General features: G+C 38.8%; 1 protein-coding gene across 5 annotated transcripts in view; it reads left to right on the forward strand.

Annotated features, from left to right (window-relative positions):
- The first annotated feature begins 477 nt into the window (after window positions 1–477).
- CHD2 (chromodomain helicase DNA binding protein 2) overlaps window positions 478–20,126 on the forward strand; it is a 122,661-nt gene continuing 103,012 nt past the window's right edge. For 4 of the 5 annotated variants that reach the window (XM_060617736.3, XM_078448976.2, XM_078448975.2 and 1 more), the window contains exons 1-2: window positions 1,420–1,552; window positions 2,425–5,323. In XM_060617736.3, the coding sequence (XP_060473719.1) occupies window positions 5,217–5,323 (107 nt within the window). In that variant the 5' untranslated portion in view covers window positions 1,420–1,552; window positions 2,425–5,216. Of the gene's footprint in view, window positions 1,074–1,419; window positions 1,553–2,424; window positions 5,324–20,126 lie in introns of those variants that run through there. The other variant, XM_060617742.3, reaches the window with a different exon arrangement.

Consider the following 20,126-nt stretch of genomic DNA (forward strand, 5'->3'; position numbering starts at 1 on the left):
CCAGTTGGGATGGAAAATCCCCCCTTACAATTTGTCTTTAGATAATTTTTAGACTTCATAAAGAAGGCAAGAGTTGAATTTAATTTATGAAATTGAGGTTTTGCTTTTATTTAGACAGCCATTTTACCCATGGGGGGGTTAATTTTTTAAAAGATTAGTACTTAAGCTTAGCTTTATATTCTCTAAGAATTATCCCTCTTTCAAAATGGCTTGATAAAACACCACTTCCTGTCCAGAGAGGAAGTTATTTTAGCTCAAGGACTGAAATATTTAGCAGATCTTTAGACAAAAGGAACAAATTACATTTCTCTCTGGCTTAAAAAGGGTGCTTGAGCCAGAGGGGGTTAAGAAACCCTCCCTCCTCCCCTTGATGGGGTGGTCTGGTGGGGCAGGGAGGTGTGGGGGTAGGGGTCTTCAGGCTCCCTGGGATGGAGGATCTTTTTTTTTTTCTTTCTTTCTTTTTTTTTTTTTTTTTTTTTTTTTTTTTGGTGGAGATGAAGGGGTGGGTCTATGGTACATCACCTGAGTTGTGGGGTAAATGTAGAGAGTGTCAATCAAAGGCAGAGCTCTCAGAGCTGGGAAGGAGGCTCTAGATGGCGGCTGTGCCTTAGAGAGAGCGCGCTCTGCTCCCTGCCTTCGCCTCACTTTACGCAACTTTCCCTAACTTTCGGGCAGCCTCAGGGGGCCCCCGCAGCCCCCTGCCTCTCCTAGTGACTTACTGGGGTCGATTCGAACCTTTTTAAGGGAGAAAAGCAGCTTTTGGGAGCTTTCTTTTCGTGCCTTGTTGGAAAGAAGCAGCCGTACTGAGAGCCCAGGTCGTTGTTTTTTCCAGCTTAGAAGCCATGGCGCACCTCCATTTTTGTGCGCTCTCCTAATGAGGTTTTTTTTCTTCCGGACCCGTTTTAGTATTAATTGTTGCTCTATTTTTTTGACCAGTTAACATATTTGAGGATTATTGTATTTATTTTTCGTTTTTGTAACGGAGAATTTTGTTTTTATTTTTAATTATTTGGGATCTGATATTTTTCTACTACTAGATAGGACTCTTGCTTTGGACCTACTACATGGATCAGGTAAGTCCATGATCATTAGTGATAATTTTAAAGATTTAGATGTTTAAGTTTGCTTTATTTTCTGTAAATATGAGAAATTCCTGGATGACGCAATAAGATACAGAGATTGTTATTTGTATCCAGTGTGTTACTTTGAGAAACTTTCCTTATTGATAGTGATGATTCCTTCTGTTCGGTTTATCCGTTTTTGTGTTTTTTTTTTTTAAAGAAAAAATAGAAATATTTTGTTTTTTGGTGCTTACCGCTGTTGTATTATAACAATATCGCTACATCGTCAGGACTTTGTTCCTGATAATAAAAACATCGATAGAAGCTGGGACCTTACCTTTCTTTCAACTTTTGACAGTAAATACCTGGGCACAGGACTTCAAAGCAAACACAGATTCCCCCTCCCCCTTAATATTTAAGAATTAAAAGATGATGAGAAATAAGGACAAAAGCCAAGAGGAGGACAGTTCGCTACACAGCAATGCATCGAGGTATGAGCTATCAACTTTCTTCCTTTTTTCTCTCTCTTTTTTGGGGGAAACCTCAGCTTACATTGTTTACCTTGACAGACAGGGATAGCTGTCTGTTTTATTTTAGGTATTTTACTAATTTGGATTCGTTTTTTAAAGCGTGACCTTGAGATTGCTAATATGCCACACCCTAATTTTTTGGTAGCAATTTATGAAAGTTGAGTTGTGACTTAAGGCCTCTTACAGCAGTCAAAAGGTAAGGTACCTTTATTCAAGGGGGCCTTTCCTGTAAACTCCAGTTTTTCTGTCAATAAATTTCAGTTTTTAGGTTTTTGTGCTGTAGAAAAATGACCTTGTCGGTTTAGCCATTGCTGCATTGCACCATTTTACATACAAGGCAAATTTTTTCTTTGAAGAATCTAGGATACCCAAACTTGTAACTGAAGGCCATAGAGGAGCCTTGTGGTAGTAAATTATAGTAAATAGACGTTTGAGAAAGTTATATGAATGAAAAAATGTACATTTTAAAACGAAATTGCAAAAAGGACCCTTTGACTGATGCCTCTCAGTTTGTATTTTTATTTGACTCTGTATTTCTTTTGATACTCTTGACATTTTAGGAAATTTTGATAAGATTTATCAAAACCTTTACTCGATGGGTACAGTTCCTGCATTTATGAAATCAAACCTGTGATCACAGAAATCCTGGAATACTCTTAATATACTTCTCTTTTGTGTTTGTTACTGTGATTCTATTTGTATATTTTACATTTAAAATATTTTAAGGTTTGCATTTATATGCTCATATTAAGACAGTACTTTCTGGTTGGTAGACCTGTATCTTTTGCATTTTAGTTGTAGCTGCTTTTAAATTTATTGATTTATTTTGACAGAGTCACCTGGAATGCTTTATCTTCTGAAGCTTACAAATACAGTTTGTTCAAATCACGATTTGTTTCATATTTGTTGGAGTACATTATTAGTGACTAAGTAATAAAGCCTCTGAGACATTTTGTTGTATGAACTGTATATTAATTTTTAAAAGTGCTTATGAATACATTTCTTGATGTGTGTTCGTATAAATTGTCATGAATTTTAAATCATGCAGTTAAGGATGTGATTGGTTATATGATTTTTTATCCAATTTTGTTTTTACTTCTATAATTTTATAGAAATAATATACTTTATTATTAGGCTAGTGAATTCAAAAGTTTTGAGATGGTTTATTGCAAGGTTGAAGTTTATTTATGTTTTATTATACTTAACAATATTTTGACCCTTTAAAAATACTTTCTAAATTCTTTTGCAAATTGAGTTGTCACACAGTTTGGACTGTCTTTTGAACTGAACTGCCCATGTAATTACCCAGGTTTGATTTAGGACAGGAAACTTATCTAACTGATCCTAAACTGCTTTTTCTGAGAAGTTAACACCAATTTTAAGAAACAGGAATCCCCAGGTGGATTTGACAAATTACTAAAGATCCAGTATCTAAAATTGTTACTCCCTTGAGTATTTATGATTTGCATAGTCTCACATAGGTTTTGGCTCTCTTATGCAAGGTTTGTGGTTAACATCATTGATGAGACTGCCTTCTAATTTAAAAAATTAAGCAGTGTTGCTATTCTTTCTTTTAATAATTTACTTACCTAGAAAACGACTTGGAAGTTATCATGACTTGGCCTGTTGGCAGTGGGGTTACAGCTTAACTGGAAGCGTGCACTGTACTTTCAAATGCATTTTGTCAAGTGTTTTGATTCACAAACCTGATGAATGTCCAAAAATATCTGATAGACTCCCTGAAGATGGGAGTTTTAAATTAGTTACCCGAAATTGCATATCTGAATACATGTACATAATTATGACATCACTTCCTTTTAAAATTATAAAGCTTAACAGGATGCTAGTGGTGTTTTATTGTAGTAGATTAATGTTACTTTTAGGAAGCTACAATTAAGGAGACTGTTTAGGTACTAGTACTTGGTCCCTTAATCCATTAGAATTTCCTCGCTAGGACCTAGTTTCTGTGGCACAAAGTCTAGTGTGCAGGGAATACTACAAAAATTTTGTATCCTGAGCCACAAGAGGGGAAGGGAGGAGTTTGCAGGTCAAGTAAACTTAGAATTACTTTAGATAGATATGAAAGGATTGAGTGCAAGTTTAGGTAAACCTGATACTTCCCTGTTTTGGAAATAATGCAGTCACTTAATAGTTATTACATAAAGTTGTATGTTACTCCTGTATTTTGTTAATGCTTTTAAGTATGTTACACGTTGCATATCGTGATTTCTGAAGATTAAAAAGTTCATTTTCAAAAAATACGAATTTAAAAATACCTTGATAGATTTGTCAAGTTTCTAAATATTTAAAACAAAGTTTTAGTGATGGACATACATGGAAATGTATACCACACACTTCTTACCCAAATAATTGGCAGTTTGGGATAACTCCAATAACATTAAAGAATGGAGACAGGAGAGAAGGGAATGTGATTGGAACTGTGTGTGCACACAAAGAGTTCTGTTTGTTCTAGGACGCTGCGTTTGCAATTTTATCTAAAAACACAGTTTATTAAATTTATCTCTAAATCGTCTGCCTTTGAACCAGATTTATTTTGTCAACCTCCGATGTGGGCAAATTTTAATCAGCCTTTTAGCAGTTATTCTAAAAGCCTGGGGCTAATTAGAAATGGCATAATGCAGTTGCTTGTGGACTGAACAGGCAGTTTTTTAAGTGGCAGCCATTTTATGATGCTGATAATTCTTAAGAATCGGGATTTTTGCGAAGACAAAATCGAACTGAAACTTGAAATATCAAAACTCCTTCCCACCCCCAGCCTCCCCTTTCTTGGTTCTCTGGTGCGAAAATAAGGGGCAGCTTGGTAGGTAGCGCGGGCAGCAGCTCCGTGAGCCCCTGGCATCTTGGTGCAGGTCCAGCTCAGTCACAAAATGGCTGTTCCTTTGTGCCGCAGCGCTGACAGACATACTGCATTGCACTGTGTACTCGCCAAACAGCAGGAAGTTGCCGTGCCGAGTTCAAAGGCCGGCCGGCGCCGGCGCCGGCGCATGCTGCTGATTGGCTGTGCGCACGCCTGGTAACAGCGGGTCAACAGCGGCGGCCTTCGGCAGGCCCCGCCCCGTGACGTCAGGCGCGTCCCCTCGCTCCTAGGAGGAGCGAACGCAGTGACGTAGGGCTGCGTGCGCAGCCGGGGTGCTGCCTCTTCGTCTGGGGAGCCGGCAGCTTTGGGGGCGCGGGGTAGGAAAGGGAAGGGGAAGCGACCCGGACTGGGGCTTTCCGGTGGGTGGTCACCCGGCCGATTTCGCCTCGGGCAGTCCTCTGCGCCCTTCCTCTTAGTCCACACCCTGCAGCGTGTATTTTCTTTGCCCTTCCCTCGGAAGGGTTGGCTTCTCAGAAAGCGGCTTCTACTTTTGGAGAAAGTAGAAGGCACTATTCGGAAGCCTTCAAATCGAAAACCTACCAGTTTTTACATTTTTCGCTTTCCTTTATCATATTCTAGCGGGTCTTTTTTTTTTTTTTTTTCCTTTTTTTACCTTTTTTGTTCAGCGTGAAGAGATTAGTAAACTTTATCTTGTGTCACCATTGACCAAAACCTTTTCACTGTCAAGAGGAGATATTTTTGTTTACAGTGAAAGGTCTTAACGGGTGTTATAGCTGTTGGGTGATCATGGCTCATAAAAAAAGGGAGGATTATTTGAACTTGTCCCCGTCCCCGTGCATTTTTACTTGGTACCGTACATATTCTCAGTTGGCATTTGATGGAGGAAAACTCAGGTCAGTATGTGCAAAGTGGTTTATGATTAACGTTAACTCTGGAATAAGAAAGCAGCTTAGGAGTTTTCACAAAGTAACTATAAATATTAAGTTAGCTTTAAAAAATAAGACAGCATGAGGCATCCATTACTATGCAAACAAGTGTTATAAAACAACTTTTAAGTGTTAGCAGCACTTTGCTAGAGAACGGTGACTCCCAAAACTTGGTTGATAGTGGAATGGATCACCCGGAAGAACCTCGGGAAACCTCTCAAATCTCCCATTCTGGAGATTTTACTTTGGTCCTGGTAAACTGATTACAGTGCTGTGGTTATGCTCATGGTCTGTCTCGTTTGGAAACCCTTTGCAGGGATTTCTGTTTGGAAAAAAAAAAAAAAAAAAAAAAAATTAGAGGTTAGCGATGATGACTTCATTATTCAGTTACACGTAATGAATTTCAGCCTGAAGGAAAGGCTGTATTGTTTTCCTTCTGCACCTTAACAAAAAAAAAAAAAAAAAAAAAAAAAAAATTTTTCTGTGCTTTTGGAGTCCTTTTAGCACCGACAGGAGTGAGTTGTCACTTAGTTGGCCATATGTCAGAAGTTTCTTACCGAGTAAGATCTGTCACTTGCAGAGAGATGTGGACCGTAGATAGAGAGGTTTACCTAGGCATACCTTAAGTTTCTGGAGAAGTTTATAAAGGGTAAAATTCACTGTACTAGTGGGTTTTATAGGTTCCCACAGTCTCGATTCTTCAGGAAGAATTCTTTGGATAGTTTATGGAAACATTAGGTGAAACAGGATTTTCAGTTTTATAGACTTGTTCATCAAAGATTTGATAATGGATTTTTAAATTGTATGCTCAATTATAAGTTATATATAAACGAATTAGCTTTAGATAGAGGTAAATTCTCATGGAACTTGATCACTGACTGGTGTTTGGAACTTCTGAAGTGCATCCAAAGCAACAAGAATGAAGGTTCTTTCTGTGTATTATTGAGATTGACTTCTTGTTAGTTGGATTAAATTTTTGTTATTCGCTAACTGTCCTTAAGTTTCTAAAAACTGTGGTAGAATTCAGTAGCATTGCAGTCATGTTCCAGGATATAAACTACTCTGTTGAGGGTGTTTAGTCCAAAATAGATACTGTGTGTGTTAAAATGCATATTTGAATAATAGCAATTTATCTATGAGCTGTTGGCATGCCACGTGGAACCAGTGAACTTTTTCAGGAGCCAGAGTGATTAGGTTTGTCCATTAAGACTTTTGTGCCTTTTTCTTCTGTCTTTAATCTCTTTGACTTCTCAGTTTTAAAACCTACAATTTCCAATTGATATTTGGCACCTTAGGAATTAGCATCTTCTGTAAAGATTAAGTCATCGTGGGAACGTCATCAGACAATATTTGATAAGGAGTGCTGTGCAAAGTTTACCAAGTTATTGCTTGAGAGGTGAATCTGGAAGGTCAGTTGAATTTTACCTGACAGTTATCTGAAACTCACAGATTTTATAATCAGTTTATTCCTCTCCCCTCCCTCGTATAGCAAATCCCTAACAGTTGTGAAAGATGCTTCCTGAGGTCACTGAGCTTTCCAGACTCCTATCCTTTCTCCTGTAAGATGGGGTACTACTGTAAACTTGCTCCTAACACAAATTGTGAGTGACTGCTCTGTCACCTAGTAAGTTTTTTCTGCTTATGAGTTGTTTTTGTTTTCGCTTTTTTTAAAAAGGTGTTTTAGGTCCTTTGTAAAAAACCTTAGATTTCAATTGGCTTTCTTGAGGAACTGGGGGCACGTGAGCCAAGAAACTTTTTTTAATCGCCTAAGAATTAGTATACAAATAAACTCTACTGGGTGCTTGTCATAGCTGAGCAATTCCCTCCTGCTTTCCAGCCTGCCTGGGCACTGAATTGAAATTCATACCTTGGTAAAATTGGTTAAATTGCTGTTGCTTTGGAACTTCAGTGTTAATTAGTGTAAAGCCAGAACAACAAAATTTGACTCCATCATCAAATGCCCATCAAATACCCATCAAATACCAAATACCATCAAATATCTATGCTTAAAGTCTGTTGTATGTTTACGTTGTGATCAGTAACTAAGCACAGTGTTGGAACACATTTTTTTTCTTTTTTTTTAATGTCTGTTACGACCTTGTCTCCTACATAGTTTAATTAACAGGACAAGTCTGGGGAGAGGGACTTTTTTTTAAAAAAGCTCGAATGCAATTTATGAGGTGGGAAATAATAAGCCTTTTGTGAAATAAATCCTGGAGAACCTAGGTATATGGAAGGAAGCCTTTCATGCTACATTTTGAAACACTTGCAGTTTAGTATTTTATTGTTACGATATTTGGTTAGGGTCACCTTTCTCCCTTATTTCAGTGACATTGTCTGGATTATGTTTCATACTGAAAAGTACTTTAAATTCCCTTTACAGGAAAGTCTCCATAGTTTTGGGGAAATGCTGGAGCTTTGGCGAAAGCATCATTTTAAGGATGGTTCTGATTTTATACTTTGAATTCAATCTAGGAAGTTATTTTGTTATTTGTGATGTGTTTAACTGTTAACCTCAATGCCTGACAAGAGCTGTGTACCTAATACCCACCAGTGCAATGTTTCCTTGAGTACTGAAAACTTTCTCCAATTTAGGCCAGTGAAGTACTACTTGTTGGATTTTTAGGTTCCTGACTTTAAAAATGTGGATAATGATACTCTTCATTGGGTAATGAAGTTAAGTAATATAATGCCTATATAGTGATTCGCAAGGAGGCGGTTACGTTGAAAGTGCTTATTAAATGTAAGCTGTGAGTAATATTTTACTTCTAATGCTTTACTTTCTTCCCTCTCCTGTGCTTCATTAAGAGCCAAATGGTTCCTGAGAGTTGAAGTTGGCGTCCTGGCCTCCCACAAGAGGTCTTTTAGGCCACTTGGGAGAGAGGGTTGTTAAAATGATTTTAGAAGGCAAGTCTGGGGTGAGTTCGAGCCCCCGCTTCAGGCTCTGTGCTGACAGCTCAGACCCTGCTTCTTCAGGTTCTGTGTCTCCCTCTTGCTCTCTGTCTCTCCCCTGCTCATGCTCTGTCTCAAACATAAACATGAAAAAAAAAAAGGCAAGTCCGTTTTTGTTAGTTGAAACCTTGGGTATGTTTTGCAGTTAATCTTCTCCTAGAATTTCTTTCTGAGAAAGCCAGCCTTTTGAAGGGAGAGTATGATTCTTCCTGGACCAGAACAACTTCTTGTGTGAGTCACAGCCCTACCCGTGGCACTTAACTCTGACTAGATCCCTTTTACCCCTCTCCTGGAGCTAGTGGTTATTGCCCTGGTTTACCCTCTGCCTCATTTCCCCTCTCAAGCTGTGCAAGAGTGAATAATGAATACCAAGTAGCAGTGCTCTTCGGATGTAGATGTAATTGCAATATTTCCAACCAATGTCTACTTGGCTGTGGCTTGCTCTTAGTAATCCATTCTCAGCATATCATCATATATTGGACTCAGCATAACGTCCAGAGTTCAGTCTTATTCTGCTAGGACTGTAGTCTAGGCTTAAGATTTCTGTGTTGTTGGTTCCCCAACTTTCTTCATTTCCTTTCCTTTTGGTTTGTGAGGGAGTTGAATTCTGTTTTTTTGTTTCTGTATCAGGCTCTGGAGAGCATCTTAAAGTTCTTCAGCCCAGCTCCCCAGGATTGAGTTAATTTTCCAGAGCCCTCCATGTGGTTTACAGTTGCGTGTTTCCGTATGTTTGCATGTGTTTCGCCTCTTTTGACAGAGCACCTCTTGTATTCTCTTCTTCTTTTTTTTTTTTTTTAACGTTTATTTATTTTTGAGACAGAGAGAGACAGAGCATGAATGGGGGAGGGGCAGAGAGAGGGAGACACAGAATCCGAAACAGGCTCCGGGCTCTGAGCTGTCAGCACAGAGCCCTACGCGGGGGTCGAACTCACGGACCGCGAGATCATGACCCGAGCCGAAGTCGGCCGCCCAACCGAGCCACCCTCTTCTAACTGTCGGTGTTCCCGTTGCCTCATTTTCTCTGTGCCCCTTTTGGGCAGTTTTACCAAAAACTTAGGTTTAGAGATCTGGAAGCAAAAGTGGGTGGGGCTCTCCTAAGGGTTGTTGTATGCTTGATGGAAGATGGACAGTTTCCGCATTAAATGTCATGCTGGATCCAGCAGTCGCATACCTTTAACAGTGAATGCTGATGGAGTTTTGACTCCAAGATTTTTGAATTCTTGTCCTAATTGCTTTAAATTCTAGTGCATCTCTTCTTTACTAGAATTCTCTACTTAAGCCCTTTTTAGATCCCTCTAAAAGTTTGGATTCCAGAGTTGACTTTTGAATGCAGGAATGCATTCCATTCAGAATCCCCTTTCCTTAACAGCTAATTCAGGTGACTGTTGAAAGCAGTGGACGTGGGCTCTGCTGTGAAGCAATTATTTACAGTGGTGGGTTGTGAATTGTCCCCAGCATTAAAAAAAATAAAAGAGAATACAATAGGATAATAAACCTCAGGAATGGCATTTGTATGGTTTATTTCTAAGTCAAGCAGTGCCTGTAATGCTGGTAATCTTTCATTTTGGATTGTATCATAAAGGAAAGCAGCATGTGGTAAGCATTTTGTGGGAAAATACTGGAATAGATTTATGCTTTTTGGAGTGGTTACTCTGTCAGGCACTGAAAGTGGGTTTTGTTTTTTTCTTTTTCATTGTGTATTTAATGTGATGGTTAGTGTAGCAGAAATGCTAGTGACCTTCTGGTTAGCCAGCTCCCCAGGTTAACTGTCACAGAACTCTCTTCCTTTGAAGGCCTGTGGGGGGTCCTACACCCTGCTGAGCTCTTTTATACCCATCCCATTGTGTTCCTTCACTTGCGTTGTATACATAACAAGGATTTGCAGATACTTCTCAGATTTATTTATGCTGGTTTCCCTTGTAATTTTGCATTTCAGTAACATACCAAACCAACAAATGAGATGATTGTGAGAGGTATTTCAATGGAAACTATGTTGTATGCTTTGGAAAGACACAATACCTATCATTTATAGTACCTACTGTGAGCTTGGAACTTGTTAGAACCAGTCCTCTGTATGTATTAATTTGGGTAGTCTTCACAAGTCTGAGACAGGTGTGATTATCATTACCCTATTTTGCCGATAGAAAACAGGCATTAGGGGAAGCAGATGGTGGCATTGGATTTAAACACTGGCAGTTTGGTTTCAGGGTCACTTAAGCATCTTGTCAAAAATTGCCATCAAGGGGCACCTGGGTGGCTCAGTCGGTGAAGCGTCCTATTGTTGATCTTGGCTCAGGTCATTATCTCACACTTTGTGAGATGGAGCCCAAGTTGAGCTCTGCGCTCACAGCTCGGAGCCTACTTGGGATTTTCTCTGTCCTTTTCTCTCTCTGCCCCTCCCTCGCTTGTTCCACACTCTGTCTCTCAAACGTTAAAAAAAAAAAAAAAAAAAGTTGCCATCAAAAAAAAAAAAAAAGAAAATTGTCATTTGATTAAATGGTTGCGAGGAAACTATAGTAGGGGAAAATAGTAAAAATCTAGAATAATCCTGTACTCTGTTTCTCTTAAAAAACTTAAACCGAAAACTCAAAATACATTTTAGGCTTGATTGATACTGGAAACAAAGTTCAAGAAGTCATTTTGCATAAAGAATTTCTAGTGAAGATGTTGCTGGTGAAGTAATTCCCACGGGGGTAGTTGGGGAAACGAGGAAAGACAGGTGTCTGGGAGGGGGAGGTACTGGGAATTGCAGAGGAACCCCATCCTTTTGCAGTCTGACTCCCATTGCTCCCCCACACACTTTGGGTTTGGCAGTGATTTATTTATGAAGACCAGGTTTCTAATTTGTTGTTTTGTTCTAAATTTAGTTCCCTTACTTACTTCCCAGATAGCATTTGCATCAGAATCACTTGAGAACTTTTAAAAGGCCCCTTACCTGATGGGATTTTAGGGGTTAAGTAGTGGTAGGGCAGGGGAGATAGCATTCCAGGTGGGTCTGTTGGCATAAATAGCCAGGGTTGGAAACAGTGTTCTAGAGACGTGCCCTGAAGGGAAATAGTTCTTGAATGTGGTGGGTGTGGAAAATCTTGAGTGTCTTCAGTTCCTGTATAAGGTTATTTGACATTCAAATAGAGCAGCATATGGCTGGGAAGTTGCGACTTTGAGGGCAGAGGGTGATGGGTCAGATTCTCCATTTCCCTTGCTTGATTTACCAAAACATAAAAAATAAAAAAAAAAAAAAAAGTTCCTACTGAACTTAGCTTTACAGAGGCATTTAAGCCCCCAGATTTACTTGCTAAGAGCCACTTTGGGTGCTTGTTCAACGTACTCCCAGCCTTCTTGCCTGGATATTTGAGTTCAGTCAGGTCTGGGAGGACTTGTCCCAGGAATCTGTCTTGAACAAAAACTATGGTGGTTTCTAGTGCTGATGCAGGTTTGGGAAATAAGAGCTAATTGGGACAAGAATTTTCATCTCTCTTCTGCTTTTTAGCTGTGTATGATCTTGGGCAAGAACCTCTGAGCTTGTTTCTTTATCTTTTAATAAAGGAAGAGTATGTGTCTCAGGGAAGTTAGAATTAAATAAAATAATACGTCTGAAAGCAGTGGTTTTCCACTAGGGACAACCCCTCCCTGACTTGGCAGTGTCTGGAGATCTTTTTGCTTGGAGCTACGGTACATCTGGTGTGTGCTAGGTAGAGGCTAGGGATGCTGCTAAACCTCTCGCAATGTGTAAGGACAGCCTCCCATAACAAAGAATGAATTAATCGGGCCCAAGGTGTCAGTAATGGCACACTTAAGAAACTGGTCTATAACATTTAGGAAAGTGCCTGCCACAGTGAGTATTGCCACCGTGAGTCCTGAGAAAGTTGTGAGTTTTCACCGTTCTGATTGATTTCTGTGGCTTGATCCAAGGACCGTACTTCCCTCCTCTGACTCTGTGGGGGCAGAAGTTGCACTTACTATTGAGGTTAGCATTCAGGACTTTTAAATCTCCTTTGAACTGTTGGAGTTGTTATCTTTCGAAAGTCTAAATATCATAGCCTAAAGGTTAGTAAGGAAAGATAAGACTTTAAATATTCTGAAAGGAATTCAGAGTAGTCCCATCTGTCCTCAGGGTTCTAAATGGTACCCACCTGAGATGATAGGTTTATAGGAACAGCTTTCCCCCTAGTACCTGTTTTCATTACTTGGTGGGTTAGAAAGTCTTCATGTTCTTTCCTGCAGAGAGCTTGTCCTATCCTTGTCTAGTCTTCGTGCCTTGCCAGATCTGAATTGGGTAGCTCTTTGTGAAACGATTATCTAGGTTTGTACCTCATCTAGGCTTCTTGCTATAGTTCACTTTTTTCCTAATGGTTTGTGTGCCTGAGTGCCATTTGTTTGATGCTTCCTAAGCTATTTAGGACTACTCAGTGTTATTTGGTTAGTGGAGGAGCAGAAGTAGCGTGATCAAGACAAGGTTTCCTCTGGCACCGGTTGCAAATGTTAGGAACATGCTTATCAAAGGTAGGTGTTTTTTCCACATTAGCACTGAGTTTCTTAATTTGGGAGGTACTGCAGGAAGGTCTGCTTCTGAATACTGATCAATTCTGCAATCTTAGAAACATAGCTCTTTTTTGAGAAATTCAGAAAAACTCAGAAAAATTGAAAGACTACAATTAAAGCTTTAAACAAGTTAGATACGGCTAAAATCCTATTTGCCCCTTCTCCTTAGTCACTTTCATGAACGTGGCATCTAAAAACCTTGGTATTTTAAAAATGTACATGGTTCATGTAATGTGCTTTTGTTTTAAAAATTGAATAGTTTTTGAAATTGTCATGGTGACATTTATAAATATAATCCCTACTAGGTCTAACTTGTATTTAATTGCACAGTATGAATCTAAATTTAGATTATTTCCTCCCCCCCCCTTTTTTTTATGAGCAAAGCCGTGAACATTTTTATACTTCCCACCTCCTGCACAAGTTCAATAATTTGCCAGGTTATATACTCACAGATTTAATTGCATGATTCATATGCATATTTTGAGGTTTACTGGAAAATGCCACGTTGCTTTGCAAAGCATCTGCTGATTGCTTTTTCAGTAATGGTGTATAAATACTGTCTCCCCTGTTTTCTCCCCATCACTTAATACTATCATACATTTTAATTTCTACAAAGCAGGTGAATGTGAACTAATCTGTTGTGATAATACATTTTCAAATTACCCCTGATGTTTAATTTCTTTTTATAAGTTTCTTGGCCATCTCAGTTTTTCTTCTGTAGTTGCATGTCCCTTTCCTTTCCCTAGTTTTCTACTGGATTTTTCTTTGATCTGTGGTTATTTTTATGTTCTCTGTAGAAATCCTTTGTTGTGCATACATTGAAATTTCTCAGTCTGTTACTTGTCTTTTAACCTTGTTTATAATGTAGCTTATTCTTCAGAATAGTAGGACTTGAACGAGAGGTGGAGGAGGTCTTAAAGGTCTTAAATGCAGTTCCGTTTATTTAAGGAACTACACCCAGTATTTTTTTAATCAATAAGAAACTCATGGTTTAATGATCTTTGCCTTTTTGTACTCTTCAAACACATAGAAGTGATTGAGAAGGAATCATTCTGCATCAACCTTGGGTGGTTTAAGGATCTGTTTAACTGAAGAACGTATGTATGTGTGGTGGGGATAACAATACCAGTTAGAGTTGAAGAGTGTAGATTCCATAATTCATACTGTGGGGCTGATGGATAACATATGTGTACACACTTGGGCTAAGACTTTCTATAAATGAGGATAATTTGTCTTAGAGGGTTTTTGTAGGGATTTAGAGGGCAATTTTTGCCCATGCCTGATGCGTAAGTGCTCCATAAACATCAGCTTTTATATCATTGGTAGAATGTAGTCTGGAAATAAGTTTTAAGGAGTTCCAGTGTAGATTGCTTTGTTTTTACCAGATTTTTCTATCACCAACACAAAAAAACCATCCTCTGCCAAGCAGTTCAGCCATTTTGTTAAGTGTTTAGGAAAGTAAACACTACCCAAAGCCTGAAATGGCAGCTCTCGGGCAGAGAACCCACAGGCTTTCTAACTGACATGTTGCTGTGCTGCCCTCTTGTGGCCATGTGGGAAACGGTAATAAATTAAAACTGGAACAAGAGCGATTCCAGTGCTGCTTGCTCTCAAAGTCCAGTTGTGAAATACACTTCACACTACATTTCTGCCACCTTCAAAAAGGATTTTGAAGAGCTACCAAATCCACTTCTATCTACAAGTGAGAAGTGTTAAGCTTTTTTTCATAAACATTTATTTCCTATTAGAATCTAAAATCACAGTTTTTTTTTTTTTTTTTTTTTTTAATTAACGTTTATTTATTTTTGAGACAGAGAGAGACAGAGCATGAACGGGGGAGGGGCAGAGAGAGAGGGAGACACAGAATCGGAAGCAGGCTCCAGGCTCTGAGCCATCAGCCCAGGGATCGACGCGGGGCTCGAACTTGCGGACCGCGAGATCGTGACCTGAGCTGAAGTCGGAGGGTGCCCCTAAAATCACAGTTTTAACGAAAGTCCCTTTCATTATTTTTGCACTGATTTTCCCGTGTCGTGATTGTTCCATGAAAAATTACAAGACTTGTTTGCAAATTAGGTTTGGAGTAACTTTAAGATACACTTACTTTTCATGAGGATTTTGTATATGTGGTAGATTCTTGAGTACTCCTGTTTTTTATTTTAGGGCACGAGTGGGAAAGGGGCAGAGGGGGAGAGGTAGAGAATCTTAAGCAGGCTTCATGTTCAGCCTGGAGACTGATGTGGGTTTGGACCCTGTGACCCTGGGATCATGACCTGAGCCGAGGTCAACAGTCGGATGCTCAATTGACTGAGCCACCCAGGAACCCCCAGAATATTCCATTTTTAATTGCTTTATGCCTATTAATGCCTTTGAAATCTGTTCATTTTATTACTTTATTTGTTTAGGTAAAAGCCTGATTAAAGGTCTCCTCTCCTACTAACTCAGTTGGACCCTGGTACATCAGCATCATAAGCTACAATTTAGTATTGACAGTTATTTTGTATTATAGTTTGGCATTAATAGCAAGTCTGCGTAATATTTAATCTTGCCTTTGGAGGGAATAACTAGACTGTCAGTGTTTATAATTTTTGTTTCTTAAATATTCTTTTCTTTTTTTAAAAAATACTCCTTTTTCAACATTTAGGAGCTTATCCTCCTAGGAAAGAAGTATGCAAATTAATTGAGTTGTACCTTTATTAAGACTCTTTTTCTTGTAAAGGTAATATCATTTTTTTTCCAGTTTTATTGAGAAACAGTTGGTATATGTCACTGTGTAAGTTTAAGGCATACAGCATGGTGTTTTAATTCACATATACTGTAAAATGATTATCACAGTGGGTTTGGCTAACATCCCATCTTCTTATACCGGTATAGTAAAAAAAAAAAAAAAAAAAAAAAATTTCTTGTAGTGAGAACTTGTAGGATTTACTCTCAACAACTTTCAGATAAATCCTACAGCAGTGTTAGCTATAGTCATCTGGTATATTATGTCCCTATTACTTACCTATCTCATAACTAGAAATTTGCACCTTTTTGGAAAGACCTTCCTCCAGTTCTCCCTCCTCTCAGTGCATCCAGCAACTATGAGTCTAATCTCTTTTTTCCTACGAGATTTTTTTTTTTTTAACGTTTGTTTATTTTTGAGAGAGAACGTGAGTGGGGGAGGTGCAGTGAGAGAAGGGGATGGAGGACCCAAAGCGGGCTCTGCACTGACAGCAGAGCGCCTGAAGTGGGGCTGGTACCCATGAGCCATGAGATCGTGACCTGAGCCGAAGTCAGGTGTTTAATTGACTGAGCCACCCAGTCAGGCACCCCCTATGAGTTTTTAAAAAGTTATTTTATTTACTTTTTAGTTACTTTAGATTCCACGTGTGAGACTACACGGTATTTCTTTTTCTTAGATTGTTTCCATGTTTTGGTTATTGTAAATGCTGTCATGAACATGGAGGTACAGGTATATCTTTTTGAGTTAGTGTTTTGGTTTCCTTTGGATATATTCCCAGAAGTGGGATTACTGGGTCATATGGTAGTTCTATTTTTAATTTTTTTGAGTATCCTCTGTGCTGTTTTCCATAGGGACTGTACCAATTTACAATTTCACCAGCAGTGGACAAGGATTCCCTTTTCTCAGTGTCCTCGTCAACACTTGTTACCTCTTTTTGTTGATGGCCATTCTGAACTCGTGTGAGGTGACATCTCATTGTGGCTCTTACATGCATTTCCCTACTGAGTAGTGATGTTGAGCACCTTTTCATGTACCTGTTGGGTTTTTGTATATCTTTGGAGAGATGTCTGTTGAGGTCCTTTACTCATTTTTAATTTATTAAATAGTTTCTTTTTTTGCTATTGAGTTAGAGGAGTTCTTTGTATATTTTGGATGTTAACTCCTTATCAGATATATTATTTGCAAATATTTTTTTCCCATTCGGTAGGTTGTCTTTCACTTTGTTGATGGTTTCTTTTGCTGTGCAGAAGATAATTTATTTAGTTTTAAATGTTTGAAAGTGCGTGTGAGCGCATACACAAAGGGGAGGGGCAGAGAGAGAGGGAGAGAGAGAATCTCAGGCATTGTGGGGCTCCATCTCATGACCCTGGGATCATGACCTGAGCCAAAAGCAAGAATTGGATGCTTAATAGACTGTGAATCACCCAGGCGCCACCCGGTCACTTGTATATTTTTGATTTTGTTGCTTGTGCTTTAGGTGTCATATCCAAAAAATTATTACCAACATTACTGTCAAGCAGCTTTATTTCTGTTTTCTTCTGGGAGTTTCATGGTTTTAGGTCTTAAATTTATGGTTTTAGTTTATGTTTTGTATTAATTTTTGTTGAGTCGTGTAGCATATGGGTCCAATTTGATTCTTTTACATATGAATATCTAGTTATCCCAGTACCATTTATTGAAGAGAGGGTCTGTTCTCCCTTCATTTTTTTTTTGCTTTTTTTTTTTTGGCTTTCTTGTCAAATATTAGTTGATTGTGTATGCTTGGGTTTATTTCTGGGCTCTCACATTCTGTTCCGTTGGTCTGTTTGTCTGTTTAATGCCAGTATCCTGTTTTGATGCCTATAGCTTTATAATTTGAAATCAGGAAGTGTGATGCCTCCAACTTTATTCTTCTTTCTCAAGATTTTTAAAAAATTTTGTATTTATTTTTGGCTCTTTGGGGTCTTTTGTGGTTTCATATAAATTTTACGATTGCTTTTTCTCTTTCTGTAAAAAATGCCATGGGAATCTCGATAGGGATTGTATTGACTCTGTAGATGGTTTTTGATAATACTGACATTTTAACAGTATTCTTCCAAGTTATGAATACCAAATATTTTTCCTTTTTTTTTAAAGATTTTATTTTTAAGTAATTTCTACATCCAATGTGGGGCTCGAATATATAACCTCAAGATCAAGGGTCACATGCTCCACTGGCTAAGCCAGCCAGGTGCCCACCATTTGTGTAGTCTTTTATTCTTTTCATTAATGTCTTGCAGTTTTCAGAATAGAGATCTTTAACCTCCACAGTTAAATGTGTTCCTAAGTACTTTATTGGTGATGCTATTGTAAGTGGGATCGATTTTCTTTTTTCAGAAAATTCATTTTTAGTGTATAAAAATAGGACTTATTTTTGTAGGTTAATTTTGTATCCTGCAACTTTAATGAATTCATTGATTAGACCCAACAACCTTTTGGTTGAGACTTTAGGATTTTCTCCATGTAAAATCATGCCATCTGCAAATAGAAGCAATTTCACTTCTTTTTCAGTTACCTTATATTTCCTTTTGTTGCCTGATTGTTCTAGGTAGGACTTAAAGTACTGTGTTGAGGAGGAGCAGTGAGAGTGGGCACACTTGACTTGTGCCTGATCTTTTAGCTTTCTGCCTTTTCAGTGACATTGAATATGATGTTAGCCTTTTTTTTTTAAAAACACCTTTTTTCCCTAAATATTATTTTAAGTCTGCTAAATATGACTTTCTGGTTTCAAAAATAATTTAAAAAACACGTAGTCTTTCTTTCAAATCTGTAGCTCATTTTGTGTAGGATTGGGGTACTAGTATCTCTTGCCTTGCATTTGATTCTTTTGTCTGGATATATTATGAGACATTTAAGTGTTAAAAAGACTGATACTTATATAATGAGCAACTATGAACTCACCACTCAGCTTCAGTCATGTAACATCACCAGTATTATTCTGTGATCACATCTGTCTCCCTCAGCCCCCAGAGGTAAGTGCAATTGTGAATTTGGTGTTTGTTTCTTTGGAGGTTTGGTTTTTCATGCTTACTTGATTTTTTTTTTTTTTTTTTTTGAAATTACACAAGTAGTTGATGGTTTCCATTAATATACTTGAAATAACTCATCCAACAGAGTAAACCGCTCTTTAAATTTTTTTTTTTAACGTTTATTTGTTTTTGAGACAGAGAGAGCATGAATGGGGGAGGGTCAGAGAGAGGGAGACACAGAATCTGAAACAGGCTCCAGGCTTTGAGCTGTCAGCACAGAGCCTGACGCGGGGCTCGAATTCACGGACCGCGAGATCATGACCTGAGCCGAAGTCGGCCGCTTAACCGACTGAGCCACCCAGGCGCCCCAACGTTTATTTATTTTTGAGACAGAGACAGAGCATGAGTGGGGGAGGGTCAGAGAGAGAGAGGGAGACACAGAATCTGAAACAGGACCCAGGCTCTGCACTGTCAGCTCAGAGCTCGACGAGGGGCTCGAACTCATGGAGCATGAGATCATGACCTGAGCCGAAGTTGGACACTTAACCGGCTGAGCCACCCAGGCGCCCCCATGAATAAACCACTCTTAACAACATAGGTGGTGGTTTTTTCTTTCTTAAAAGGTATTGTGTGCACTGTTACATTTCTAGAGGTCGCTTCCCTCCACAAACACAAATGTACAGCTGCAGAAGGCATATACTAGGATAGGTATATTTTATTAGTTACGGTGAACATTTTGGAAATATAAATATTCTACTCAGAAATATAGAAATATGGAAGTATATCAAGGATATCTGTGGCTTGTTGGTTAAGAGAACAATTTAAAAATAGTCTAAATGTCCCACTAATTGGGGACAGATTAAATAAAAGTAGAGTTTTCATAGTAACTGGGGCAATTTAAAGGGAGTGATGTAGCGTACATATACACATACCCCGTTGTGGGTGTTGGTTTGGGACATTTCCATCACATCTGCAGTGATTCTTGCTTTTCAGCACAAAATGCTAACTGGACTATTAGCATTGGACTATTCTAGTTATCTTCAGCAGATGAATGCTATTTGTGACTTCCTGTGTCTTTAAAATTGGGAGTTGAATATTTTCTGTCTGGTTGTTGTTGGAATGTTTTGTGTTTCATGGCACTATATGGATCATACTAAGGTCTTGTGACAATTTTAGTTGGTGGTGATTGCCAAAATGAGATTTCAGCCTTAATCCCTTGTCTGGAGATACTATGCATTACAGTAATTAAAAAAACCATTCATTTCAAGTGTTTCAAAACGGTTGCATATTCTAGCAAAGTCAGTAAGTCCGCCTTTCCATTCTGTTCTCTAGCATGCATACTAGGCACAGCAAACGTCAAAGAAGACAGTTTAGCTCTCACATCTGTTAGGGAGGTCAACAAGTGACCAAATTACTTGCATAGGATGGGACAAATGGGGAGGCAAAGAGGCACGGATGTTAACAACTGGGGCTTTGGAGTCTATCCCCTAGGCTGGGATGTGTCATTGCTAAAAGTAACGAGAGCCGGGGTGCCTGGGTGGCTCAGTCTGTTGAGTGACCGACTTCA

Source organism: Panthera onca, chromosome B3, assembly GCF_046562875.1.
Source record: "Panthera onca isolate mPanOnc1 chromosome B3, mPanOnc1 haplotype 2, whole genome shotgun sequence".
Classification (NCBI taxonomy): Eukaryota; Metazoa; Chordata; class Mammalia; order Carnivora; family Felidae; genus Panthera; species Panthera onca.